Raw genomic sequence first — 26730 nt, forward strand, 5'->3', positions numbered from 1 at the left:
GATTTTAACACTTGTGAATAAATTTTTTTTTTAAAATACAGGGATTGAAAAATCTCTTTAGCCAACTCATTACTATACAAGCTGCAATCTAAAGGAATAAACAAATGAACTTCAGAAACAACAAAAGTAGCTAAAGAAATGAAACCTACTTTATTTCCTCCAATTCCGGGATTGCCACGACTTCCTTTTGGGCCCACAGTTCCTGGATTTCCCTGAAATTATATGAACATATGATGTCTAGTGAGACTTTAGAGAAAAATCACTTTACTGCTGCTCCTTTTTTTTTTTTTTTTGCAACTTGTCCCAACCCTATAATGATGTTCAATGTCTCAGCTTCAACAAGTAATGCCACATTAGCCCTCCATGTAGAATAACTACCGTTTTGTCTGAACGTTGCCAGCTTTGCTTTCCCATAGACGTCTGGTGGGCAATGAAAGCAGTCAACATAAATAACACTTAGATTCCTTGCTTCATATTTCAATCAAGCATTTATTTTCCTACCAGCCTGGTAGCAACATTGTATAAGAAGAAGGTACTCACTAGTTTGATTGGCACAGATTATGTTTGAGGACCCAGCAAACATTGCATTCTCAATTCTAGACACACAAAGTTGTCTCTATAAAGTGATTATATTGTAGACTTAAAACCTATTCTTCATTCATAAAAAATTATCTAAAGTTACTTCAGGTTTCTCATTCAGACAGTTTATACATTGGTCATATATAAAGCAAAAAGGTCTAATTCTGTCTTTTGTTACATGGATGCAATCTCCAACTGCTCTTTAGCAGGTTTATGTGGATCATATTGATTTAAATGGGAGTTTCCCTCTCCCATCACAAAAAGAAGCAGAATTCTGTCTCTATTTTTTATTTTGTCCTACAGTAACCACATATTTTGAATACAACTATACTGGAAGATATAGGGCCTTAATGAAGCATACAAGAGATAATGAGGAGAAGATGCAGGTTTAGCTTCAGGGATCTCCCTAATAAAGTTTCTTCTATGGCTGTACTGTGGTTCAGACTCAGGCTATGTCTATACTACAGGCTTCTTACAGAAGAGTGCATCCACACTGCAAAAGCACATAAAAAAAGTGATGCGTTTTTGCACAAGAGAGGGTCCAGACTGACTGGATGCTCTCTCGCAAGTAAGCATTAATTGCTGTGGACAGAATGGTCACCAGGGCAACTGTGCTTTTTCCTCTTCAGTCTTCTTGCGCAAAAAATCCCTATTCCCTGTCCACACACACCTTTTTGCTCAAGAGCTCTCGCACAAAAAGGAGTTGTTCCTCGTAGAAAGAGGACTATCTATACTGCAAAAACTCCTCTGTTCTGTCGATTTACTTAATTAAAGCCCTATTCTGAACTACCTGGTAACCCTCCTTGCAGGAGGAATAACTGGTAGTTTGGAATATGGCTTTAATTCGAAATACTGGGTTCCTGCCACGTGTAGACACGGGCAGTTAGTCCGGACTTGTAAATTTAAAAAATGGCGATCAGCTGGGAAGATGCAAATCAAGCACGGGATATTTAAATCCCGGGCTTGATTTGCAATTCCGAATGCATACATTTGCAGCCATATTCCGAAATAGGCTGCAAGTGTAGACATACCCTAACTCAAAGCAAGGAAGGATTTTGGTTGCACCGGGATAATGGGATGAGCCTGGAATCAGATTCTTTTCCATAACACAGAAAGGGAAGGGTCTGATAGGAGGGGCAGTTATGCTCCAGAGTGATCAAAGAGGACACCAAGTGCAAGGGGACAGTTATACTGCAGAGTGACCAGCTGGGGGCATGGCTCTGCATGTTGCCAGTCACTGGCCATGACAAGTGGTCTACCTACCCCAAAGCCAAAGCCACTAACCTCCACCCCTGGACCCTCAGCTCCAGCCTCAGATAACAGGAAGGGGAGCCTGTCAGCCAGTGGTCCTGCCACTGTGGCCCTTCAGGGAGCAATCACCAGCTGGAGCAGAGGAACAGCCACCCAGTCAGGGCTGGGCAGCCACTGGAAAGTAGCCAATGGCCTGAGTTGAACAGTTTGCAACCCCTGCTGCAATGCCTCACCTGCCTCCCCCCAGAAAGCAGCTACTGGCCAGGCAGCATAGTCCTGACCAGCCATGGGGCTGCTCTGAGCCCCCCCACAGTCTCCAGCCCCCTGCCCTGACTCCTGCATCCTCCACACACTACCCTAATTCTGGCTTCCCCATACTCTGCCCTCCCCCATACTGCCCAGCCCCAGCCCTGAGCCCCCAAGATCCTTCAGCCCCAAGCTCCTGCCCTGAGCCCCCACAAGAACCTGAGCAATGCTGGGTTAATCCTCTAGTGCTAGAATAAAGCAAAAGTTCTGACATTTTTTAACACTTGAGCAGTTGATTTTAAAACACTATTTTAATCTGTGTTGCATGATATTTAGGCAAACATACATACACATGCTTATGAACCTTTAAATAAACTGGGGGGGCCACGATATGATAGAAATAGATTGCGATATAGCTATTGAATATTTTTCTTATAATGTAAAGTCATTTGTCATGGCCCTGAGATCTTTCACATTTGGTTCTGGACATCCGACACTTTGGTAATCTGAAGAAGTGGGCTGTGCCCACGAAAGCTCACGATACCATCTACATGTTTTGTTAGTCTTTAAAGTGCTACCAGAGTATTTGTTGTTTTTTAAGTTTATTCCTTGATTTCTTATTAAAACATCTCTCTTTTTCTGGTTGAACATCACGACAAACTGTACAGGGATTTCTAAACAAAGAATGCAACAAAACAGTAAAAATGGAAGTCTCCCACACACTGAGTAGAATCCTAAATGAATTTCCCAGAGTAGTTTTACCTGAAGACCTTTATTTCCGTCTGTTCCTTTCTCTCCTTTCACACCTTCAATTCCTCTTAGTCCCTAGAAAGTATATGACACAGAAAATCCAGTTAACACACACATTCATGTATTATAAATGCAAAAATACCCTGCCTTATGTTATAACACCATTTAGCCTTTTATATCAGTCAACTAGTCGATTATCCAATAACCATTTGCTTATCGGACAGTATATTGACTAGTTAACTATCGATATCCCCCCCTTTGCTTCCTCTATAGATTGGGGCAGCAAAGGTGGGAAAGGGGTGCTTCAAAGTGACAGCACCACACAGCAGCTCTGCCACTTCGAAACCCCAAGGTGGCGTTTAAAGGGGCAGCTGCTGCATAGCTGAAATATTGATCAGCTGTGCAGCAGCTGCCCCTTTAAAATGCCACCTCTGCACCTTTCAAAGGGGCAGCTGGAGAGCCCGGGATCATCTGGGGAGTCCCCAGCTGATTCTGGGCCCCCCATGGCACTTCCTTGGAACCCTGCTGGGGACTCTTGAGCATTTCAAAGCAGGCACCTGCATGTAGCCCAGAGTCAGTGGGACTGTATGCAGAGTTCCACATTCCTCCTTTGAAATGTACAAGAGCCTCACAGGGAAATTCCATTCACTAGTCAATTAACTGCATTTTAATATCCTTAGTGCAGCTGCCTCACCAGGAGTTACTTTCAAGGAAATCCCTAGTACAGTTTCTTCAATTTGTAGTCCTTGTACCTGCAAAAGCGAATCTATATCCATATTTGCAATGCAGGGGGCTAATATAGTTCTAAAATCACACAGGGCCAGATTGTACATCCTTTAATTATACTGGCTACATGAGGTGTTTCACTGGATCACTCATCAACATGAGGAAGAAGTTTCCTCTCTGATCAGTATCCAGTGAAGTCATACTTGGCCATTATTTGTTCAACAGAGGGGCAACACTGGAACATCAGAGGTGTTGCAAACCAGGAAAGAGGACAATGGATAGAGCTGTGTGAGAAGTTTGCATTATCCCTGCTTTACTATACTATGACCAATTCTAATCTATGCTACTGGTGCTTCAGAGCCACCAACAATATATTCACTTACACATTGGCTGTGCTTTGTGTGAGTCTGGACACGGAGCCATTAGATTTTTGGGCACAGACTTTTTCATTTCTCTTTGGTATTTCAAGTTCTCCTTTTCCTCGAAAATATCTAGATGAATGTTAATATTCACCTGGGATCCTCGAAATCCTTGTTCGCCTTCAGAACCTTTTGGACCTTCCTCTCCTTTTTCTGCCTGCATTAAGAGAGAGTTTCTGATAGTAATTTTCTCAAGTGATCATAATAGTAACTGGTCTGCCAGGAGAACAGTAGGATATTTTCAGTCTCTAATATCATTTATTTGGCATTGAACACCTCTTGTCATTTCTTAGCTCAGTCTGTCAAGACTACCAGCATGCACTGCCAAATTTTTGCTTGGATCTTCAGACCTATAGTTTTTACAATAAATTCTTCAACTACCCTTATCTAAAATACACGCTTTAATTTGAATTACTCTGGTAGAAAAACTTGCTTCTAAAGTCTTCCTGTCCTTTCTGTCCATCTCTACTCTCCTTTAACAACCCTCCTCCCCACCCCCTTTTAAAGAGAGCCCTTAAAAGGACAACATTCCTTTTCTTCTAGCTGGATGGATAAATTTCCCTTTTAATTCTTACTATCAGCTATTAGCTCTCATTAACGTCAGTGGGAATTTTGCAGCATATGCATTGCTGTACTAGGACCACAAGTAGTATCAGTGAAGTCGCTGAGACTAATTCTCTGAGAAAAGGCACAAATCCTGCTTGCCTATCCTAACACATCTAAAATAAATATTGGACTTCAATTACAAATATTTTAGAAGGCAGACCAACTAATAATAATCTTACTGCAGATCAGGGATGTAAAAGGTTAACTAGTCAAGCATTAGACTTACTGAAACGCTTGCTGGGCAGCCAGTTAACCAGACCTCACCCAAACCCCACTGAATGGCCAGTCGCTCCAGGGTGGAGCAGTTCTGGTGGTAACAGGCTGGCCAGCCAGCGGAACCCTGGCCATGTGACAGAGGCAGCCAGGGCGCTGGCTTTGTGGCAGGCAGGTGGGACCCTGGCCATGGTTGTGCTCAGCCAATCAGTAGGCAAGACACGGGCCATAGTGGAAGAGCCACAGCCCCATGCATGGCAGGCATCCTGGCCTGGAGCAGCCCTAGCTGTGCCTCACAGGAAGGACTCATGCCCCACAAACACAGCAGGACTGCAGCCCTGGTAGGACTTCAGCCCCAGTTGCCCTGCACTGGCCGACCAATGGTCAAGCAATTAAACAGTACAATTAGAATTATTTAACCAGTTAATTTTTTGATCCAATAATTACGTCCCTACTGTAGACATGGGAAATTAATTAAACTTACCTGTAAACCCGGGGCTCCTCTTCGACCATTTGGTCCCTGATAGAAGACAAGATAGATGTTTGTTAGACACTTGTTAGACCCCAGTTATCACTCTCAATTAAATGACAGCAGTAGAGAAGCGGTGGCAACTATTGGTTAGGTTTTTCCTTGATAATTCGATATTCACACAATGCTCTGTGATGTGCTCACGTTACTATACATGCTAGCACAGTGACTGAGTGCAAAGCAAACGTGAAGGTGATGGTGGATGTGTTGGGATATTACTTTGCTATCCTTTTGCTCCCTGCACTCAACTTCAGTCTTGCTGTGCCAAGAGAAGACCTAAAACATTCAGGCCCTGTCCGCCCTAGAAAAACAGATGTGTTTATAAAATGTGTTTTGCCAGTGCTGCTTAAAGACGTTTCCCAAAATGAAGTGGGAAAGTTTCCACCCTCATTAGTCTGTTCTTATTGATACTTGCTTATGACATGGTAGCAGGCAAGAAAGGCTGCTCACAGCAGCTCCAACCAAGCAAGGCAGAATGGATAAAGCAGTGTTGTGTTTAATTTGTGGGTTGGCCTGGGTGGAAATGCTAATTAAGCCTTTGGAGCTCACAAATAGGCACATGAAAGAAGTGGAGGGGGAGGAGGAAGGAAGTAGTAATGGGGAGGGGAGAGAGAGATTTTGCTCTCCCATGCTTGTTATAGGAGCTATATATATTATGAAGGTGGTGACAATCCATTTGAAAATAGACTGTGGAAGGCATTGGACCAGCACAATGTTCTCTGGGTAATTTGGAGGCTGGGATAGACACAGGAGCCAGGTAGCCCTGCTACTCTCCCACACCACAAAAAAAAAAGAGAGTATATTAATGCAAATCCTTGTCTGTGCAGAATTTCTCTTTCTGTGGAAGAATCAAAAAGAAACAGAGAAATTGTCATTAGCCAGAATGGCAAGACAAAACTGGAAAGTATTGCAGCAGGTTCTGAATCTGAAAGAAATGAGGAACCTCTTTTGTCTCACATAGTCCATCAGTTGTGTAGGATACTTCTGTTCAAGGGGGAAGAGTTCATCTGGAATCAGGGGCTACTGTTAGTTGTAATCTGTTCAGGGCAGTCTATCAGAGATTTATTTCTCTCATTTTCCTGCAATGCAAAGAGGCTGGTGGAGAGTGTGATCAACAGTAAACGTATGGCTTCTGAGATCATTCTCTCTACCTTGAATTAGTATCAAGCATTGTCCTTGAATATTTAATCCCTCTGTCTACACGGGTTCTTACCGGGGTTCCCCTAGAGCCTGGTGAGCCTGGTGACCCCATTGGTCCTTTTTCACCCTGGAAATGGGAAATTAAGTTTCATGTTATAGTTCAATTGTTACTCAAATTCAAAACTTTTTACATAGTTTCAGATTCTTAAGCCAACTAGTCATGACAGTGGACAAGCATTTTAAATACTCCCCCCCACACACTTGGAAGATGATCTGTGGAAGTTCATTACTGTAATAAATGTTTTAAAAAAACAGTATTGTAGGTATGTCGTACATGACATTTTTCATCTTTTAAAAAAATAGGAGAATTTCAAAAGTGGGACCAGTGAGAGGTGTAGAGTTCAGTTCACCCCTAAGGACAGAATCAGAGAACTACAGAAATGTAGGAGTGGAAGGGACTTAAGGGGGTGATCAAGTCTAGCCCATGTGTTGAGGCAGGGCAATGTAAACCTAGATCATCCCTAACAGGGAACCTTCAAGGATGAGGATTCTACAACTTCCCTTGGCAGCCTATGCCAGGGCTGAACTGCTTCTACAGCAGAAAGTTTTTCCTGATATCCAGCCTAAACCTCCTTTGCTTCAGAGTAACCAGATTGCTTCCTCTCCTATCTTCTGTGCACCTGGAGAACTATTGATGATCATCCTGTTTACAAGAGCCCTTAACTTATTTGACGACTTATCAGGTCCCTCTTTCAGTCTTCTTTTCCCAAGACTATATACGCCCAGTTTGTTCAACTTTTCCTTGTAGGTCAGGTTTTCTGAAACTAGTATTTATTTATTTATTGTTTTTATCTGGACTCCCTCCAGGTCATCCACAACTTTCTTAAACTGAATGTAGTATATGAGTTGAGGCCTCACGAATGCCAAGAAGAGTGGGACAATTACCACCTGTGTCTTACATACACTTCTCCTGTAAATACATCCCAGAATGATATTAACCACTTTTGCAAATGAATCACATGGTGGATTAATTCTGAATTTGTGATCCACCTTACCTGACAAACCATTTTTGGCAGTACTACTACCTAGGCAACCTGGGCGGTGGGTAATGCAGGCAAGGGAAGGCAAGGCCTTCCCCAAACTGCCCACATGCACGGCTGCCAATAGCTGGGGCCCAACGTAGCAGCCCAGCTCCCTGGCTACCAGGGAGGGATGGGGCAGTGGCGCGGCAACTGCTCCCTGGCACTGGGAACGGCTGAGGCTGAGGCTGAGGCTGCCGCATAGCAGCTTGGGTCCTCCAGAGGGCCAGGAAGGATCAGGCTGGTGGTGAGTGGAGGTTGGCTCCAGGGGCAGGCTTTGGGTGGAAAGGGTAGGGGTGGGGCTTGCCTTCCCCAGCTGGGCCTTCACCCACCACCCATGCTAGTCAGCTATTCCCAGTTATATAGTGGCACATCTGACTTTTCTTTCCCAAGTGTGGTACTTTGCACTTGTCTTTATTGAATACCATCTTGTTGATTTCAGATGTACTGTTTGGTACACAATTAGGAACGATAGGATTGTCATATTGTTTTTAACAATCTTGGCTATCAACAGATTAATTTTAATGTGTTGTATCTAGCTAGATTTTAAGGGATTGTAAGTTAGTATTTTAAACAATGTAGAGTAAACTAAGTCTCATATTTCTAAATAGTTACCTGTCTTCCCCAGTCTCCTTTTGAACCCTTAGGCCCCCTTTCGACATTGTTCAATCCAGAGTTACCCTAAACAAAGACAAAATGTTAAGTATATTTATATCCCAGCGGAGCAGATGGCATTTTATATTTTATAGCAGATGCTCAGAATCTTTCTGCATGGGGGCCTGAAAAAAAGAATGAGAAAATACTGACCAAGTTAATCCTTTGTTACCTCTTACAAAAATGAAAAAAACTCCACCAGTATTAGAAATTTCACAGGTGATACTGCATTCTGTGGATACACTAGAAGTGCACGGCAGCCCTGCCTACTTGCCCTGATGTTTTCTCCTCACCATCTACATCTGTCCTTATACAGTAATTTCCACAGCTTTGTTGCTCAGTGAGGCCTCATCATACCATACAGAATGCAGTTTCATTTCCCACTGATCTGATGGTGTCACTCCCCTCATTGAATCCCTGCACTGACTCTCCACCCACTTTGGCTTCATAGAATTCTGAGTCTCCTTGTGTATTCAGGAGTGTCAACGTGTCCTGCTCCCACCCCCACCCTTATCCCACTAATGTTCTCAACCCGGACTGCTCCTGTCAGTTTCTCACACAGTGTCACCTCAGAGCCCTTTTCTCTGAGGCCCCACTAGTTTCATAAGGCAACCTTCATGAAGCCATCAGCAAGGATTCTACCTTATTCCTCTTTCCCCCTTAAAAGTCCCACTTTTTCCATGCTGTTTACAGCGCATCTCACTGACTTGAATTTCAATAAATCCCTGTTTGTTCTTTCTCTTCCCATTCCCCTAACTTCTGCCTATCAGTCTGTCCCTATCCTTTGACTGTGAGTTCCTTGGAGCAGGGACCAAAAATGTGTGGAAAATGCTCATGAAATTAGGAGTGCTACTATAAAACTAATAGTAATAAGTACAAAACAACAACAAACAACTGATTGGAATTACATGAGAAATACATTATCTTCTGCTGAATCCACAGAGTCCAGGGATAATTCAAGATATGAATTAACAGGAAATACAATATATTTGTAATACTAGAATTTGTAATACTCCTCGTGAAATGAGGAGTAACGGTAGTTCGAACTAGGAAGCCTAGTTCGAACTACCTAGTTCGTGCCCCGTGTAGCCGCGCTGCACGGGGTTCGAACCAGAGGGGTTTTAAAAATGGCGGCTCCCCGCTTATGCAAATGAAGCCCGGGAAATCTCAAATCCCGGGCTTCATTTGCAAGTGCGGTATGCCTACATTACCCCGCTAGTTCGAACTAGCGGGGTAGTGTAGACATACCCTTCTAGACTTACTTATTATTGCTTAAATCTCTGTTTTTTGTTAATACACTTATTCTTGTTTTATTACAAAACTCTCTCAGCACTGTGTATTAAACTGAAGGATAAAATCCCCAGCCAAGCCACCAGGCTGGCATGTGTTCTGCTTTTCAAAGGCAGAAAACTTGATCATTTCTGTGAGGATCGAGTGAGAGGAACTGGGCACGGGAGGGGAGATGGTTTGGGGAAGACTCAGGACTGGAAGAGTTGATGGAGTCACCCTGCAAGGAGTAACCAGGCTGGTGGAAGCCAGGGTGAGGCAACTGTGCTTTGAGCAAGCTCTGGCCAGTGCTCTGAGCCAAAGCTGCACAGCCCAGAAAACCCAGGTTTAAAGAACAGGCAGTGACAATCGCCCCACCCCCATCTAGTCTGGGTGAATCCCATAGAGTCATAAAGGTATGATATATAATTGATTTGCACCTAGAATAACTTACAGGATCTCCTCGGAAGCCCTTCTCACCACGGTCACCAAAGGGTCCTCTTGGCCCTGGATTGCCCTGAAATCGTAATATGGCTGAGTGAGAATCTAAACATTTCATAAGGATGCTAACAAAAGAATAGAAACAAGTCCCAGCATTTTAATACAGATTATGATACACACACCCCATTCAGGTTTGTTTGCATTTTGTGTGGTTCCAGACCACAATTTGATTAGGAACGTTGTTTGTCTCTTAATATTGGTTCAGGCTCATGTCTAAACAAAACAGCAACAAATTCTTTATTTTCTTTTGGCACAAAGAAAAAAGCTACTTGCAATCAGTATTTCCTCTAACTTTTTCCATCCATGTGCAAAATAAATTTTATGATGTGCATCAAGGCATACGCAGATGTGCGCCACCAGTAGAAACACATGCTGCCAGATGTGGCCCCTCTGCTAATCAGCTGGGCAGCATTTGAGTCTCTCCCGGGTGGCCACCCAAGTGCTCAGCTGAGAGGGAGCACTGACTGCAATATTATTAAACCTAAAATAGTTACTACAATTGCAATTAAACACGTTCAGTAACTACGTTCTGACAAAGGATGATCTTTAGCTGTCAGATTCCCCACCACTGATATCTGTACAAAAAGTACATTTCAATCAACAGCTTGAAACTCTTATTCAAAATGAAAAAGTTGCCACATGTAAACGATGTTTATTTCAGAACATAAGAATGACCATATGTTCAGATCAATTATCTACCAAGCTATTACATGCTATCTATTACGTGCTATTAATGGGGCACACAGGGGCATTGCTGAATGAGGCTGCACATGCAACCCAACCTCTCGATTTCTTTCTTTTCTGGAGTTTGAGTTTTTCTTAGCTCAACATTCTGCAAGGAAACAACATTCCACCAAATAACCTTAACTCTCCATTAACGTAGATTTTTTTTTGCCACTGAACATAGCTTAATTCTGGCCTTAAAGGGGAATCTTTGGTGCCAAGAAAAGTTAGAACAAATGCAGAATTTGAAAATATCACGACTGAAGTAGAAACGCTTCATCTGAACAACTTTACAATTGATAATTTCGAGCAAAAAATATCTTCAAAATGAAATAGAAATGGCTTATCCCGTTTCTAATACAGCGTGAATTACGTCAACTGTGTTTTCATGCCTGTTCCAGTAAGCTGAGACACATTAGTAAATTTGCAATACTGCATAAGGCTGTTTCCCATCAGAAGGTATGTAGCTAAATTTTTTCCAAAGGGGCGACCTCATGAGATACCCATCTAATTGCTCTCACATCTAAACCCTGACCAAAGAAGATAATAGTGGAAAACATTACCATGTTGCCTAGGTCACCCTTTTCTCCTTTTATTCCTGGATGCCCAAGTGATCCCTTAATGAAAAGAAAAACAAGTAAGGTTTTCTCATTTAAAAACATTCATTGATGTCAACAGCAAATCAGAAGCAAAACAATTTACCTGCTCTCCATTAACTCCATCAATCCCGTTGTCCCCTTGGTTTCCCTGAGGTAGCAAAAGTGACAGGGATTATATAAGATCCACTGATCTAAAGAACCACTATGTGTTCTCAGTCTAGCAAAGCTAGTATCCTTGGCCGTGTCCACACTCAGGGGTTCTTTTGAAAAAAGTACCCTTTTTTCGAAAGAACTTCCCCTGCATCCAGACTCAAGCCGCGTTCTTTCGAAATTATTTCGAAAGAACGCGGCTTTTCTTTCAATGGCGGTAAACCTCGTTTCACGAGGAAGAACGCCTTCCTTCGAAAGTTCCTCTTTCGAAGGAAGGCGTTCTTCAATGTAAAGAGGCCGTCTTCGAAAGAGAGCATCCAGACTCGCTGGGTGCTCTCTTTCGAAAAAGCAGATTTCCTCTATCGAAAGATCCGCCTGCAGTCTAGACGCGATCTTTCGAAAGAGGCTCTTTCGAAAGATGCTTTCGAAAGAGCCTCTTTCGAAAGAAGCCTGCAGTCTAGACACAGCCCTTGTGAACTCCTGTAACTGACCAGTAAAACAAAGGCCACCCACAGATTTAAAACCTACACATTAATGCTTAATTACTCATTGTTTACATCTGCCCTAAGTACAATAGTAGAATAGACATTGTGGCCATCCCTCAAAAACATACTAAAAAGGATTAAAACCCTAATAAGTAGACCCACTGAAGTTCATGGCAAAAACTCTCATGGGCTTTAACAAGTGTAACTGAGCATTTATTTTACTTTGATGTGCAACTGGTTAGCTTTAAGGCCAGATAGACTTGCAGAGATGAAGTGACGATTAAACTGACTGAGGGGAAAGACACCAACATGTTTAATAATTGCCAACACAAAGAAAGGTAAGAAATACAGGCTGAAAATCAAAATGTTACCCAACTTTTATGTCTTTCCAGTACATTTATCTCTCTTTATGTTACATGGAAGTCTCAACAGTGATCTGTATTCTGTTTTTAATGACTGTTCTTTTTTCTTAACGGGGCACATTAAATTATATTCTAAATAATACGTGAATATTTCTATAATTTAATTCTTGATCCCTGAATTAAACACAAATAATTTGAAATGTGATTAACCCAAAAATCATTTAGGAACTGATTCTATTCTCTTGAGAGTCAACAAATCTACACTTGGGTAAAGACCACAGAACTGAGCCTATAAACACCATCAGATTCATACCAAAGATCTTCAAACTCTGTGTCTAGATGAAGGTGAGGGTATACCTTTTTTCTCTTCTTCCTCCTCCTCCAATGCACTTTCATTTCTTATTTATGCTTTCAACCACCTCGTCTGATTTGTAGTCAGATCAAAACAAAGTTTTTTCAGAACGTAAGTATCAGTACTGTACCTTTTGACCAGATATTCCTCGGTATCCCTGAAAAGAATTACAACAGATATTTGCTTGAATGAGTTAAATAAACAGTAAATGCAAAGACATTTTGTTAAGTTAAAATTATGTTAGCAGTAGATTCTTACTTTAAGACCTCTACTACCCTCGCATCCCTTAATCCCTTGTTCTCCCGGCAGCCCAGTTAGTCCTCTTGAACCCTGAAAGAGAAAGAATGAAGAATAACTTAGTATATTCTGCCTACTAAATGAAGTATAAGATTTGTGAGGAGAGTGATCATATATTTGATCAGAGGGTGACTCTATTCATGAGATAATGTAACACTGGAAAAGGAGTGTGTATGATAATGAATACGGTAAATCTCTGAGCAAGCCCTGCCTGAGCGAGATGTTTCAGAAGCCCGAGAAGCAACAGGTTGAGTTCAGTGTGTATACAGTTAAAAACACAGTAGTTCCTCTCCAAAGTGCTTACAAAACACTGCAAGCTGCCGATGGTTACGTATGTTTTTCAACTTAGTATGAAAAAGTAATCTCATCCGTCTGCAGACTGCAAACAAAAGTGCTAAACTAAAAAATGCAAAGTGCTCACTGATGTTACTCAGCTCCGTTATGAATAGTGGTGGGCACTTCCCCTCATTCTGCTCTTACTACTCCTCTGCTTAGAGAGTTCCTGCTCAGAGAGGGAGGGTGAGGTGGGAGGAGGACTGGGGAGAATGTTGCTTCATTAAAGACCTAGGTCCACTGGACAAAAAACCCACAGGCTTTCTTCAGTTTTTCTTCAGTGAGCACAGTGCAAAGGCTGAATTCTTCTCTCAGTTACACAGGAGCATGACATGGTGCAGGAGCCAACTTTGCTGGCTCTGCATCCTCTTGTGACTCATCCTCTCCCCAGAAGGGGAGATGAGGCAGCATCTGCATCTTAGCTCCACCTGAGCCATGCAAAACAAGTGGGGCCAGGAAGCTGCTCCATAGTACTGTGAACCCAAGTTAAACATTAAATATGATTTAATTGGCCTCTCAGAAAATGCTAGAATAGTTTCTCTGGTGTACTTCTCATGTTGCTACTCATGCCGTTTAACTCGTCAGACCCACATTCATGCATATTTGCTATCTTAATTCACCCGTGCATATTCTGCTACAAGCGGTAACCCCACAGCCACATCTTTCCCAGGTATGGTTGAAGAGAGTGGAAAATAGGATGGATAATATTTGTGTTATCATTTGGGTTTTTCAATCTGAAACAGAAATAGTCAAAACTGAAAATACTGTCTCCTTTAAATGGGCCTGAGGCTGGGTTGATTAGCAAGTCTAGTAAAAACCCTCTAAATCAACTGTTAATCACACTCCCATCGACTTTGGGACTCTACCGGAGCAAGTCAGGGTAGCTGACAGTTAAGACTCCTCCACAGTGAGGATGCTGTGGTAAGTCGAACTAAGGAATGTCGACTCCAGCAACACTATTTACATAGCCGGAATTGCATGCCTTAGTTCAACACTGCCCTCTCGTGTAAACTTGGCTAGTGTCACCATTCCATTACTCAGTGTTATGCCCGTGTACTACATTGAAGTTAAAGTTATACACTGGTGTAAAAGTGGAGTAATCTAATGTGAATCAAGATGTGTATGTGGAAAGACAGAAGGCGTGAAATCCAATTATTTATAAATGAGAGCTGTGCACATGGGCAGAAAATGTTTCCTAGTGTCTTTCTTCTGCCTTAGCAGCTTGCCAATACCAAAAAATTACAATAGTCAATGTGGTAGCATCCTCGTGCATGCAAATGCTTACCTACTTTGTACACTATTGGGGATTTCTATATAAATATATGGCTCAATAAGTTCCTAACTAACTAGGTAACTCTACAAGAATGCTTGTGCACCAATTTATACACATACATTGACTAGTACATGTGCAAAGTAAGTATGTAATTGACATGCAAATACTTGCCTACTTACGTGACAAAAATTAGATTTCTCTCTTTAGCCTTAGTTTATAGAACCATAGAAATATAGACCTGGAAGTTACCTTGAGAAGTCAAGAAACCTCACCCGTGTACTAAAGCAGGAAGTCAGGGAAGAATCATTTTAATTTCTTAATATTTGGAAAAATTATAACTCTTGCATTCTCATATAGACCAATAGGATTTTTTAATTAAGAATTTATGCAAATTCATCTCCAAGAGATCCCCAATTTCATTTGAAAATTAAACAAAAAAAAGGGATTCTAAGTTACTTACCATTCTAGAGTATTAAACATTGACAAAGTGTTGAATCTTGACAGTTTTTTAAAACACGTGACAATTTTATTTTATGGCAAGAATTTATTTGGAATCAAGATTTGGAAATCACTCTTTTCCTATGAGTTTATTACATTATTTTTTCATACTGACAAAATAAAAATCTTTGTGGGCACTTGGTTTTGAAGTATTTTCATTTTAGTAAAATGGAGTCAAGTTTTATAACATACCAGCTCTCCGTCTTCTCCTAAGTGTCCTGCATGGCCTTTTACACCTTTAGCTCCCTGAAATTCAGATAGTAAAAGTAAAGACAAATACCAAAATTCTCCTTAATTAAAAAATAGGTAAACCTTAAGGATTATCCTGATATGGTACTTTATTTAGGAACAAGTTTGCAAACAGCAGTTTTAGTTTGGTCATTGCAAATTTCATTCCATTGTTGACTGTATATTCAAAGCACTCTTAAAAATTTGGAAAAATGGGTTCAACAATGCACAGCAAGATAAACTTCAGAGACAGATTGTTTTAATTCCTTAATATCCCAGCATCTTTTAGGAATTATAAAAGAAGTGTCTAAGTCACCTAAAAGAGTGCTAAACATTAACAAAGTGTGGAATCTTGACTTTTTTTCTTAAATGACAATTTTAAAAAAACCCTGTAAAAAACAGAAGAAAGGCCACTATTGTCTTGGAACTTTACAGCTGGTTTGATTTTACCCAGCTAGGCTTACTAGAATATACTTTTTTAGTATCGTTGTGCCAGCCAGCAATGTACAACAGGTCTTTTATGCTGTATTTAGTATTTTTATTTGTTCACCTCAGATTATTTTAATGCCTTTAGGAACCAATTCAATATATATTAAAAAACCCTCAGATATGCTGTTTGATCAACCGAACTACTGCCTCTCAGGGAGGTGGATTGCCTATTTGGACAGAATAATCCCACCTGTCAGAGTAGGTAGTATCTGTACTGAAGTACTACAGCAGCATAACTGTAGCATTTAAAGGGTAGACAAACTCTGGAGAACAGATAGAAGCAAAGGCAATACAAATCTTATAAAGCTCCAACATTTGAATTTCCCTGGCCTTGGTTGGCCTCTGTACAATTACAATCTAAGTGAAGTGTCACAAAAACATCCTTACTTTATCTCCTTGTCCCCCTCGGTAGCCAGCTGCACCTCCGTCCCCAATGCACATGCAAGGCACTGAACAGCATATCCTTTCAGCCATGTTGCTCTTGAAAAGAAGAAATAGCCTCATTTTTCATACATACTTCCCTTATCCAGAGCACTTTTAAGACACTGAGAGTTTTGCATTTAATTCAGGAGGAGCATGATTATGTCTTTCCTTCTCCAGGCTGAATTCTCAGCGGTGGCGGAACAGCAACCAGTGCAGCAGGCCTTTGCAGCACCCTGAAACTGGGGCTATCTGATAACAAGAGCTGGTCCCCAACGCTGCTCTGTTTTATACCAGCAGTCCAATACTCCAAGAGGACATTCCAGCCATGAGGAATTGTTGGGCTATCCCCTCTTTTCACCAGCCACAGTCCTTGCTCCAGCAGTTGCCAGGCTAAGGGGGCTTCTCCAGTTACACGAGAAGATTCTTTTACGTGGCAGGACACTACAGATGGCTAAGACCGATGACTCTAGGCCTGGTTTGTGACACCAGCTTGGGCACGAAGCAGCCTGAACATACCAGAGAATCTTGCCCTCCCTGACTATTGAACTCTTCTCAGGCATCAGGCCCGTTCAGTTCTTCAAGAAAATGGCTAGGGCCTCCATCACATCTCTATCTAAACACTGGAGCTTCTCTGAATGACTTACCACAGAGAGGGCTAGAGCGTTGGCAATATTTTGCTTGTCTATGGTTAGTGGGTTATTGTATTCAGATCCTCTTCCAAACTCAATATACTGAAGCTCATGAGAATTAGAGGCTCTTTCCAGAACAACCGTTATCAGTGCATTCAAGCCTATTTAAAACATTGATCATAAGTGAGCAAAACATAACACAAAAATTATTCAAATGAAAATCTTAGACAATTATCTGGTTGATGGAACCTTTGTGTGCAGGAGTTCAGTTTATTATAAGGCTAAAAATAAAGATTATAGATTAGAGAATGAAAATAATAATTTATCTTCACATGTTACTTTTAAGAGTCCATAATTAATTTACAGAAATTAAATGAGCCAATGGCAATCCAGAATCAGAAGCAACTATGGAATGAATTCTCTGAGTGAAGCTTGAGCATGAAGCTACTGTGGCTGTTGGCACAATTATTTCCAGGATATTTTAGTCTTTCACCTGAAGCCAAGTTTTTAATTTTCATAACAACACTGTCTTGTACTGAAACGGAGTTTAAAGCTGAAGAGAAGAAACACACTAGGCTAGATCATCAGCTGTGATAAATCCAACAGTGAAATACAGGAGACTGGAAACAAATATCCCAGTATCACGGCCAGACATTTCAGAAGAGCTCAGCACCCACACAGTGGGCTAGACACTGAGAAGTGCTCAGCTCCTGTGTATACAGCAGAGTAAGTAGCCAGATTTCCACAAGGGCTCACGAGGCACATTGGGTGCTTGTGACCATTTGAGAATCAAGCCGCCAGCACTACAGTCTCAGGTTCGCCATGCTGAGCCCTTCTGAACTCTGGTCCCAGTGACAGGTGCTGAATAAATCTGTTGCTCTTCTTATATTTATTTCATGACATTGCATCACTTGGTGATGACTGTGGGTTATTGCGCCCCATCATGCACTGAAGCTTCAGTCAAACAATGCAAAGCAGGGTTAGGATGTAACACTCTGAATTAGTGGCATTCTCCATCTCCATTTCATATAGCATCCCCTGATGTAATATCTTGGCTGCTAAAAGGGAAAGTTTTAGCTTTTCTTCCGTCCCTTTTCCCCTGCCTTTCTTCAGCATAAGAGCTTTATATAACATTCTTATAAACTCTCCCAGAGAAATGTAAGTATTTGTCCACCTTAAAATACCTTTCTTTCTGAGTTCTTCTGACTTTTGTTCAAGTTTTTCCACATCTTCATCCAAACCATCTGAAAATACAAGTAAAACCTAAAGGAAGATAGGCAGTTTCAAATCACAGGAACTCAAAAGCAGAATTAAAACAACTTACAAAGAGACTTCAGGCCAAAAGTAAGAGACTAGATTACCTTCTTTCGATTCTGATCATCAGAATTGCTTGTAAATGTTTTCCAAAGCGACTCCAGAAAGTTGCTATTGAGATAAGATGTTGTATTGATGGTGAGATTTCTTAGGATGTTCAGAATTTTCTCGCTGTCAATTTCGAACTTTGAAGACCCAGGTGTAAGTGTGTTGCTCAGATAAACAGCCACACTGCTCTGTGTCTTTGTTCCTACATTGCAACTCAGACTACTTAAGGATGTAAGAGCTTTCAGAATGCCAGGGAGATATGTTTTCAACTGGAACTGTCCATCAAATAAATGGTCACCTCTCTTTTGCGAAGAGATATCAAATCCCACAACAATATCCACAAAACAAGCTATAGTAGGGAAGAATACAAAACAAAATATCATAGATTAATGCACAAAGAAATTTAGGTGGAAAAAAAGAGAAAAAGAGGTGGACAGAGCTTAAGCGAAAGAATAATGGTAATAGTATAATACAGTCAGATATGAACAGGAAAATAAAACAATAGCTGGCAGATCAATCATAGAATCATAGAATACTAGGGCTGGAAGGGACCTCAAGAGGTCATCGAGTCCAGTCCCCTGCCCTCATGGCAGGACCAAGTACTGACTAGACCATCCTTGATAGACATTTATCTAACCTACTCTTAAATATCTCCAGAGATGGAGATTCTACAACCTCCCTAGGCAATTTATTCCAGTGTTTAACCTAAACCTCCCTTGCTGCAGTTTAAGCCTATTGCTTCTTGTCCTGTCATCAGAGACCAAGATGAACAAGTTTTCTCCCTCCTCATAACACCATTTTAGATACCTGAAAACTGCTATCCTATCCCCCCTCAATCTTCTCTTTTCTAAACTAAACAAACCCAATTCTTTCAGCCTTCCTTCATAGGTCATGTTCTCTAGATCTTTAATCAGTCTTGTTGCTCTTCTCTGGATCCTCTCCATTTTCTCCACATCCTTATTGAAATGTGGTGCCCAGAACTGGACACAGTACTCCAAATGAGGCCTAACTAGCACAGAGTAGAGCGGAAGAATGACTTCTCATGTCTTGCTCACAACACACCTGTTACTGCATCCCAGAATCATGTTTGCTTTTTTTGCAACAGCATCACACTGCTTACTCATATTCAGTGTGTGGTCCACTATAATCCCTAAATCCCTTTCTGCCGTACTCCTTCCTAGACAGTCGCTTCCCATTCTGTATGTGTGAAACTGATTGTTCCTTCCTAAGTGGAGCACTTTGCATTTGTCTTTATTAAACTTCATCCTGTTTACCTCAGACCATTTCTCCAATTTGTCCAGATCATTTTGAATTATGACCCTATCCTCCAGAGCAGTCGCAACCCCTCCCAGCTTAGTATCATCTGCAAACTTAATAAGTGTACTTTCTATGCCAATATCTAAATCGTTGATGAAGATATTGAACAGAGCCGGTCCCAAAACAGACCCCTGCAGAACGCTGTTTGTTATATCTTTCCAGCAGGATTGTGAACCATTAATAACTACTCTCTGAGTATGGTTATCCAGCCAGTTATGCACCCACCTTACAGTAGCCCCTAAATATCATCTAAGTTGTATTTGCCTAGTTTATTGATAAGAATATCATGTGAGACCGTATCAAATGCCTTACTAAAGTCTAGGTATATGACATCCACTGCTTCTCCCTTATCCACAAGGCTCGTTATCCTATCAAAGAAAGCTACCAGATTGGTTTGACATGATTTGCTCTTTACAAATCCATGCTGGCTTTTCCCTATCACCTTGCCACTGTCCAAGGGTTTATAGATGATTTCCTTAATTACCTGCTCCATTATCTTCTCTGGCACAGAAGTTAAACTAACTGGTCTGTAGTTTCCTGGGTTGTTCTTATTTCCCTTTTTATAGATGGGTACTACATTTGCCCTTTTCCAGTCTTCTGGAATCTCTCCTGTCTTCCATGATTTTCCAAGGATGATAGCTAGAGGCTCAGATACCGCCTCTATCAGCTCCTTGAGTATTCTAGGATGCATTTCATCAGGCCCTGGTGACTTGTAGGCATCTAACTTTTGTAGGTGATTTTTAACTTGTTCTTTTTTATTTTATCTTCTAAACCTACCTCCTTCCCACTAGCATTCACTATGTTAGGTATTCCTTCAGACTTCTCGGTGAAGACTGAAACAAAGAAGTCATTAAGCATCTCTGCCATTTCCAAGTTTCCTGTTACTGTTTCTCCCTCCTCACTGAGCAGTGGACCTACCGTGTCCTTGGTGTTCCTCATGCTTCTAATGTATTTATAAAAAGTCTTCTTGTTTCCCTTTATTCCTGTAACTAGTTTGAGCTCATTTTGTGCCTTTGCCTTTCTAATCTTGCCCCTGCATTCCTGTGTTGTTTGTCTATATTCATCCTTTGTAATTTGTCCTACTTCCCATTTTTTATATAACTCCTTTTTTATTTTTAGATCCTGCAAGATCTCTTGGGTAAGCCAAGGCAGTCTTTTGCCATATTTTCTATCTTGCCAACTCTCCTCGGTTGTTTTTCCCCTCAGTCTTGATTCCCATGGGACCTTACCTATCAGCTCTCTGAGCTTACCAAAATCCGCCTTCCTGAAATCCATTGTCTCTATTTTGCTGTTCTCCCTTCTACCCTTCCTTAGAATTGTGAACTCTATGATTTCATGATCACTTTCACCCAAGCGGCCTTCCACTTTCAAATTCTCAACCAGTTCCTCCCTATTTGATAAGATCAAATCTAGAACAGCTTCCCTCCGGTAGCTTTTTCAACCTTCTGAAATAAAAAGAATGCAATGCAGTCAAATAACTTATTGGATAGTCTGTGCCCCGCTGTGTTATTTTTCCAATATGTACAGACAGGTCTTTAAGTTCTTTAAACCATATGTGAACCAAATTTAACCTGAATTCATCTTTTACATCAGGAATAAAATTGCCTTAGTTTACGTACTTCTGCTGAAAAGAAAAGGGAAACACTTCCAAACATAGTAATTGTAATGAACTGAAAAAGTATTTTGAAGTTACAATTATTTTGTTCATCTGAATCATTTAACAAATTGTACTCTCACTGATGTTGAGGCGAGTTTTGTTGTTTACTTCTATCAGAGCAAAACTGGACTCAGTTTCATATTATTCCCCAACCCAAACCCAGCAGCTAAGCAGAATGAAACTTAGCACTTTATCAGTGCATTGTACTGAAAAATGTTCTTAGAGTCAATCATGCTATCTATACTAATAATCTATTCAATACACCTAGAAGTCATGCTGTCAATTCTATTTCATATGTAGGTCAATACTAATAAATGGGGAGCTCCAGGCACCCCTGAAGGCTGGCAAGGGGTGGGCAGCAGGACCCTACCATCAACTTGATGGCATTCTTCTGACTGTTTGGGTGAAATACAAACAACGTTTGAACTGGCATCTCCTTTTGAACAGCTAACTTTGAATAGGCAACTTCAGCCAAATCTGTAATTATTTATCTCGCTGACAGGAAGAAAAAAGAATGCTGAGGAGAGAAGAGGAAACTGGAGGTATGTGTGGGGGGGAGGGGAGGGGAGAAGAGGTGGGGGAAATCATAGAGCCCCTGATGTGAGAGGAGGAGAATGGGGAACAAAGATATGAATGAAACAGAGCCCCTGCCATGGAGGATGGGGTTGCAGTGAATCCCAGAAATAGAGGGTAATGGGAGAGGAGCACACAGAGTTTGCGGGGTGTGGGGACAGATGAATGCTAGGAGTCCCTGGGTGCATGCAGTGATCTTGGCCTGTAAAAGCAACAAAGTGTGTGATCCCCTAGATTATTTTGAAAGTCAGAACCAAACAGGGGCAGTGTTTTTTGTGTTACGGAGCATGTAAATGAAGCATTTCCTCTGCGTGTTCTAGTCATTCATTTTGGGCCAGTGTAACTTATAAGTGCTGTAGCTAGAACATTCAAACTTGGCTTTCAGCAGTCGTCCTCAGTGATGGTCAAAACAGAGCATATTTGAAGAAAAATAGCTCTAGAGGTGGGACCTTAGTCCAGAACTGAAATTTAAATTCCCCCCTTAGTCATTTATACTTACTTGTAGGAACAACAGGGTTGCATACATCGTCAACTAATCTTTTTTTAATGCTCTTCAGCTTACTGAAATCATCGACAGTGTACTTCCTTTCTGCGGCACCAGCTATCTGCATGAGCTGGAAGTCATTAATATTCCCAACTCCTATAGCATACATATCAACACCTTGCTTTCTCAGATTTTCTGCTGGTTCAGCAACATTATCCTGTGACTCCCCATCAGTGAGTACCAGCAAAATTGGTCGAACATTTCTTGTTGCTCTTTTGCTGCCTGATGGGGCAAAGAATTCCTTCACATTTGTAAGTGCACTTCCAATTAAAGTATATCCTGTAATCTGTTTAATGTTCTGAATTCGAGCTTTCAGTTCTGTTTTGCCTGGAAAAGCACCTAGGTCGACTTCTTTTTTATACAAGTCACTGTACTGGGCAATGCCAACTTGAACATTGTGTTCATAAAAAATCAGATCGATTACAGATTCCAAGAATTTCTTCATCTTGATGAAGTCATTTGGATCTATACTATTGGAGCCATCAATCAAGAAAACAAGATCTGCTTTAATTTCACACTCTGAAATTGAAAAGGAAAATAGCTTATTATTTATAAATTCCTCATATTGTATTAGCTCTATATAGTCAAGGAAAAACTAGTATCCCTGCCCTCAAAGTGTTTTCAATATCATTAGATAGAAGACTAAGGAACAAGGAAGCAGGGGAAGGTGAGAGCAGGTCCAAGGCTTGCAAGTACTAGACTAAGGATGTTAAAATGCGGTTAATTGACTAGTCAATGGAAGTACCTCTTCCTGTTCCCCTTTCCTGCCTCTATCTCATAGAGGCAGCAAAGGAGTGGGGGGACATCAACTAGTCGATTAGTCAAAAGACTATCTGATAAGCAAATGTTTATCGGATAGTCGACTAATCTTTTACATCCCTATCCCAGATAATGTATGATTGTTTTTATGGTTCTGCACACATCCTGTTGATTCTTTTTTTCCTGCTGTGGTGAGGGGAGGGTGACTCCTGTTACCACCTTGCGCCAGACTCCCTGGTAATTCCTCAACTCATGTCATGTTGGGGAGAGTGCTTCAGTCAAGGAGTGCAATAGGAGTGGGAGGCGGTGGAGCAGGGGAGGGCAGGGGCAGGGCTTGGAGGAAGGGTAGAGTCTTGAGTGGGGGTAGAGTCTTCGAGGGAGAGGGGGGGTTGCCCTGGGCCCTGCACCTCCCTAGAGACAGCCCTAGGTCATGACCAACATGAGCCTGGGTGAACTCATTAAAATAGGATCACAATTCACTTTGGGGTCCCGACCCACAGTTTGAGAACTCTTGGACTAGAAGATGTCACTGAGCAGTCTTCAAGGTGTAAATATCCTCATAATTGCATGGCATTTCCATTGCCACTTGCAATAGCCCCCTAATAGCCTTTTCTTACCTTTTTCATCAATGGAGCTCATCAACCAGGACAAACATGTGATGCTTTTGTGATATAAATAATCGGCCATCCCTTTAACTAGTCTAATCAAACTAAAACTGGAACTTAGGCCTTTTAAAATGAAAGGTTAATGCCCTAATTTTACCTTCATTAAGGTTTTGAACCTGAACAAATTAACAATAATATCAACCATTTAAGCCATGAAAATCCTCAATTATAAGATCAAGTAAGGATAAACTTAAGGAACTTCCCTGTCTGCCCATAGCTTGGCTGGCAAAAAAGAAAAGAATACTATAGAAAGTTAGTAATAGAAATGTAGCCGTGTTAGTCTGGTGTAGCTGAAGCAAAATGCAGGACTATGTAGCACTTTAAAGACTATCAAGATGGTTTATTAGATGATGAGCTTTCGTGGGCCAGACCCACTTCCTCAGATCAAATAGTGGAAGAAAATAATCACAATCATATATACCAAAGGATACAAAAGGATACCAAAAAATGAACACATATGAAAAGGACAAATCACATTTCAGAACAGAAGGGAGATGCAGGGAGGGGGGAGGAAGGAAGGTAAGTGTCTGTGAGTTAATGATATTAGAGGTGGGGAAAGTTAGATGTCTGTGAGCTAATGGTATTAGAGGTGATAATTGGGGAAGCTATCTTGGTAATGGGTAAGGTAGTTGGGGTCTTTGTTCAATCCCTCTGGAGAGTGTCGAATTTTAACATAAATGACAGTTCAGAGGATTCCCTTTCCAGTGCAGATGTAAAAGGTATTTGTAGCAGAATGCAGGTGGTTAAGTCATTGAGACAGTGTCCTTTCTGGTTGAAATGGCAAGAAATAGTTTTTTCTTTGTGATCTTGTCTGATATCTGTTTTGTGGGCATTAATCCTTTGGCGAAGTGTCAAAACAGATATCAGACCCCGACTACCTTCCCCAATTATCACCTCTAATACCATTAGCTCACAGACATCTCACTTTCCCCACCTCTAATATCATTAACTCACAGACACTTACCTTCCTTCCTCCCCCCCCCTGCATCTCCCTTCTGTTCTGAAATGTGATTTGTCCTTTTCATATGTGTACATTTTTTTAAATTGTATCCTTTGGTATATATGGTTGTGACTATTTTCTTCCACTATTTGATCTGAGGAAGTGGGTCTGGCCCACGAAAGCTCATCATCTAATAAACCATCTTGTTAGTCTTTAAAGTGCTACATAGTCCTGCATTTTACTATAGAAAGTTAGATATATACACACTTTGCTTTAAAATTCTCAGGGGTAGCTTTGTTAGTCTGTAGCTTAAAAAAAAAAGCTTAAAAAATGAGTGGTCCCATAGCACCTTAGAAACTATCAAAAATATAGTTAGTATCATGAGCTTTGGTGGGCACAACCCATTTTTTTTTTTTGCTTTGAAATATTAGAAATCTGCCTCCCCTTCTTTGCCAATTTTTAAATAAAATGAGGAAAGTTTAAATGGTCTAGAATAGTAAAACAAACACTTACCTGGTTTTGAATCACCACATACTGTATCAGATACTACTACTGATGTGTTTTTGAGTCCTTCAAATGTATCCACATAGAAATATTTGTCTTCTGAACCAGCCATGCCCAAAAGCTCACCAGAATTTGCGTCTTTTATCCCAACAGCATAGATAATAATCCCCTTGTCTCTTAATCTCTTGGCTGTGTCATTGAGCTGTGCGGTATCATGGGAGACACCGTCTGTTATCACTATAAGAATCTGGGGAACTCCCTTGTCTTTGCGGCTACCATGCTCCTTAGCAAATAGAGATTCTGCGTAGGCAATTGCCTTGGCTGTATACGTTGAGCCTCCTCGAGATGTGTCTTTCTGGATAGCCTCCACAATCTTGGATTTTGCATTGTACTCGTTAAGGTAGAAAAGCATTGTTGGTTCATCAGAATATTTTACTGCTCCAAATTGAACTCTGTCTGGAGCGACATCAGATTTTTTTACCAAAGTGATCATGAACTCTTTCATGGTCTCGTACTGTTCGCGACTTATGCTTCCTGATTCATCTATCACAAACACAATGTCTAATCTTTCTATCCTTTTGCACTCTGTAAAAAAACAAAGGACAAAAAAAAAACCAACAAAGAAGTACAAAGAGGTAAGTAAATACTGATTTTTACTGAACCCTTCTTACTAGCCCTTTCCATTCAAGCAAAGCTTGTGAATTTGGATCACTTTTTGGTGGCAGTAACACAACTGAACATCCTACGTTAGGCATGTTTTTGGGAAATCCACCCGTCCATAACTGAAGAGCCTAACCACTAATCCTAAAATAACTGGTGGGTTCAATTACATCTAAAATCCAGAGAGGCAGGAGAAAGAAATGAATAACAACATAACAGAATGGGATCAGGCCAGAGGTTTATAATGACTTCTTGTGCCCTTTAAAATCTATGAATATGTATTCTAATAGAATACAAGCACTAATTAAAAGCTTTTGTTTCACACAAAAACTTATTTTAAGATTGTTGTTTTTGGAGCTCAGTCAAATTACTGTGGCCCTAGTTATACAATCACCATTCACAGTTTTATGTACTGATTACTAATGGAAATGAGCCAAATTCTGCTGCCATTTGCATCCATGCAACAGCACTGAAATGCATGGAGATCCACCAGGCATTAATGAAAATTTTGCTATTTTGTGCTTAAGGTCTATTGCAATATTTTTGTTCTGTGTAAGAAAGATGTTCAGTTCGGAGGCTGAGGCCCTGCCATCCCTGCACAGCCCCCAAGAGCCTATGCTGCTGTAACCAAAAAGGGCTGACTGGGACTTTCGTGAAGCCCATTAGAACTATAGGTTGCACCACCCAAAACCGGGACTCTTCCGTCTGGCAACATCTGTGGTCCTACAAGACCACCGATGTTCCTGAATGAGAGCGCCATGGGGCAGGAGGGCCAACAGCTGAGAGCCCTGTGCACAGTGAGGCTGGTGGTAATGGGGACAGGGCTCAGCAGCCCGGCGGCAGTAGTGAGGTTGTGATAGTGAGGCAGTGGCAGCCTGGCAACCCAGCTATGGCCAGGACAGCCCAGGCATGTCAGCCTGGCAGCAGGGTTGGTGCCGGCTGGCAGTGG

The 26730-nt window shown here is 41.2% G+C and overlaps 1 protein-coding gene across 1 annotated transcript in view; it reads right to left on the reverse strand.

The window, feature by feature from the left end:
• The window catches only part of LOC102456223 (collagen alpha-6(VI) chain-like), an 83170-nt gene that overhangs the window by 29887 nt on the left and 26553 nt on the right, over window positions 1-26730 (reverse strand). The window contains exons 7-24 of the mRNA XM_089776604.1: window positions 25131-25706; window positions 22209-22772; window positions 18162-18511; window positions 17985-18063; window positions 16816-16961; window positions 16136-16228; window positions 15224-15277; window positions 12889-12960; window positions 12761-12787; window positions 11385-11429; window positions 11246-11299; window positions 9913-9975; window positions 8154-8219; window positions 6533-6586; window positions 5275-5310; window positions 4066-4128; window positions 2839-2901; window positions 150-212 (exon numbers count right to left, since the gene is read on the reverse strand). Of these exons, the coding sequence (XP_089632730.1) occupies window positions 150-212; window positions 2839-2901; window positions 4066-4128; window positions 5275-5310; window positions 6533-6586; window positions 8154-8219; window positions 9913-9975; window positions 11246-11299; window positions 11385-11429; window positions 12761-12787; window positions 12889-12960; window positions 15224-15277; window positions 16136-16228; window positions 16816-16961; window positions 17985-18063; window positions 18162-18511; window positions 22209-22772; window positions 25131-25706 (2468 nt within the window). The remainder of the gene's footprint in view (window positions 1-149; window positions 213-2838; window positions 2902-4065; window positions 4129-5274; window positions 5311-6532; window positions 6587-8153; window positions 8220-9912; window positions 9976-11245; window positions 11300-11384; window positions 11430-12760; window positions 12788-12888; window positions 12961-15223; window positions 15278-16135; window positions 16229-16815; window positions 16962-17984; window positions 18064-18161; window positions 18512-22208; window positions 22773-25130; window positions 25707-26730) is intronic.

Source organism: Pelodiscus sinensis, chromosome 2 (genome assembly GCF_052426305.1).
Source record: "Pelodiscus sinensis isolate ZL-2025 chromosome 2, ASM5242630v1, whole genome shotgun sequence".
Lineage (NCBI taxonomy): Eukaryota > Metazoa > Chordata > Testudines > Trionychidae > Pelodiscus > Pelodiscus sinensis.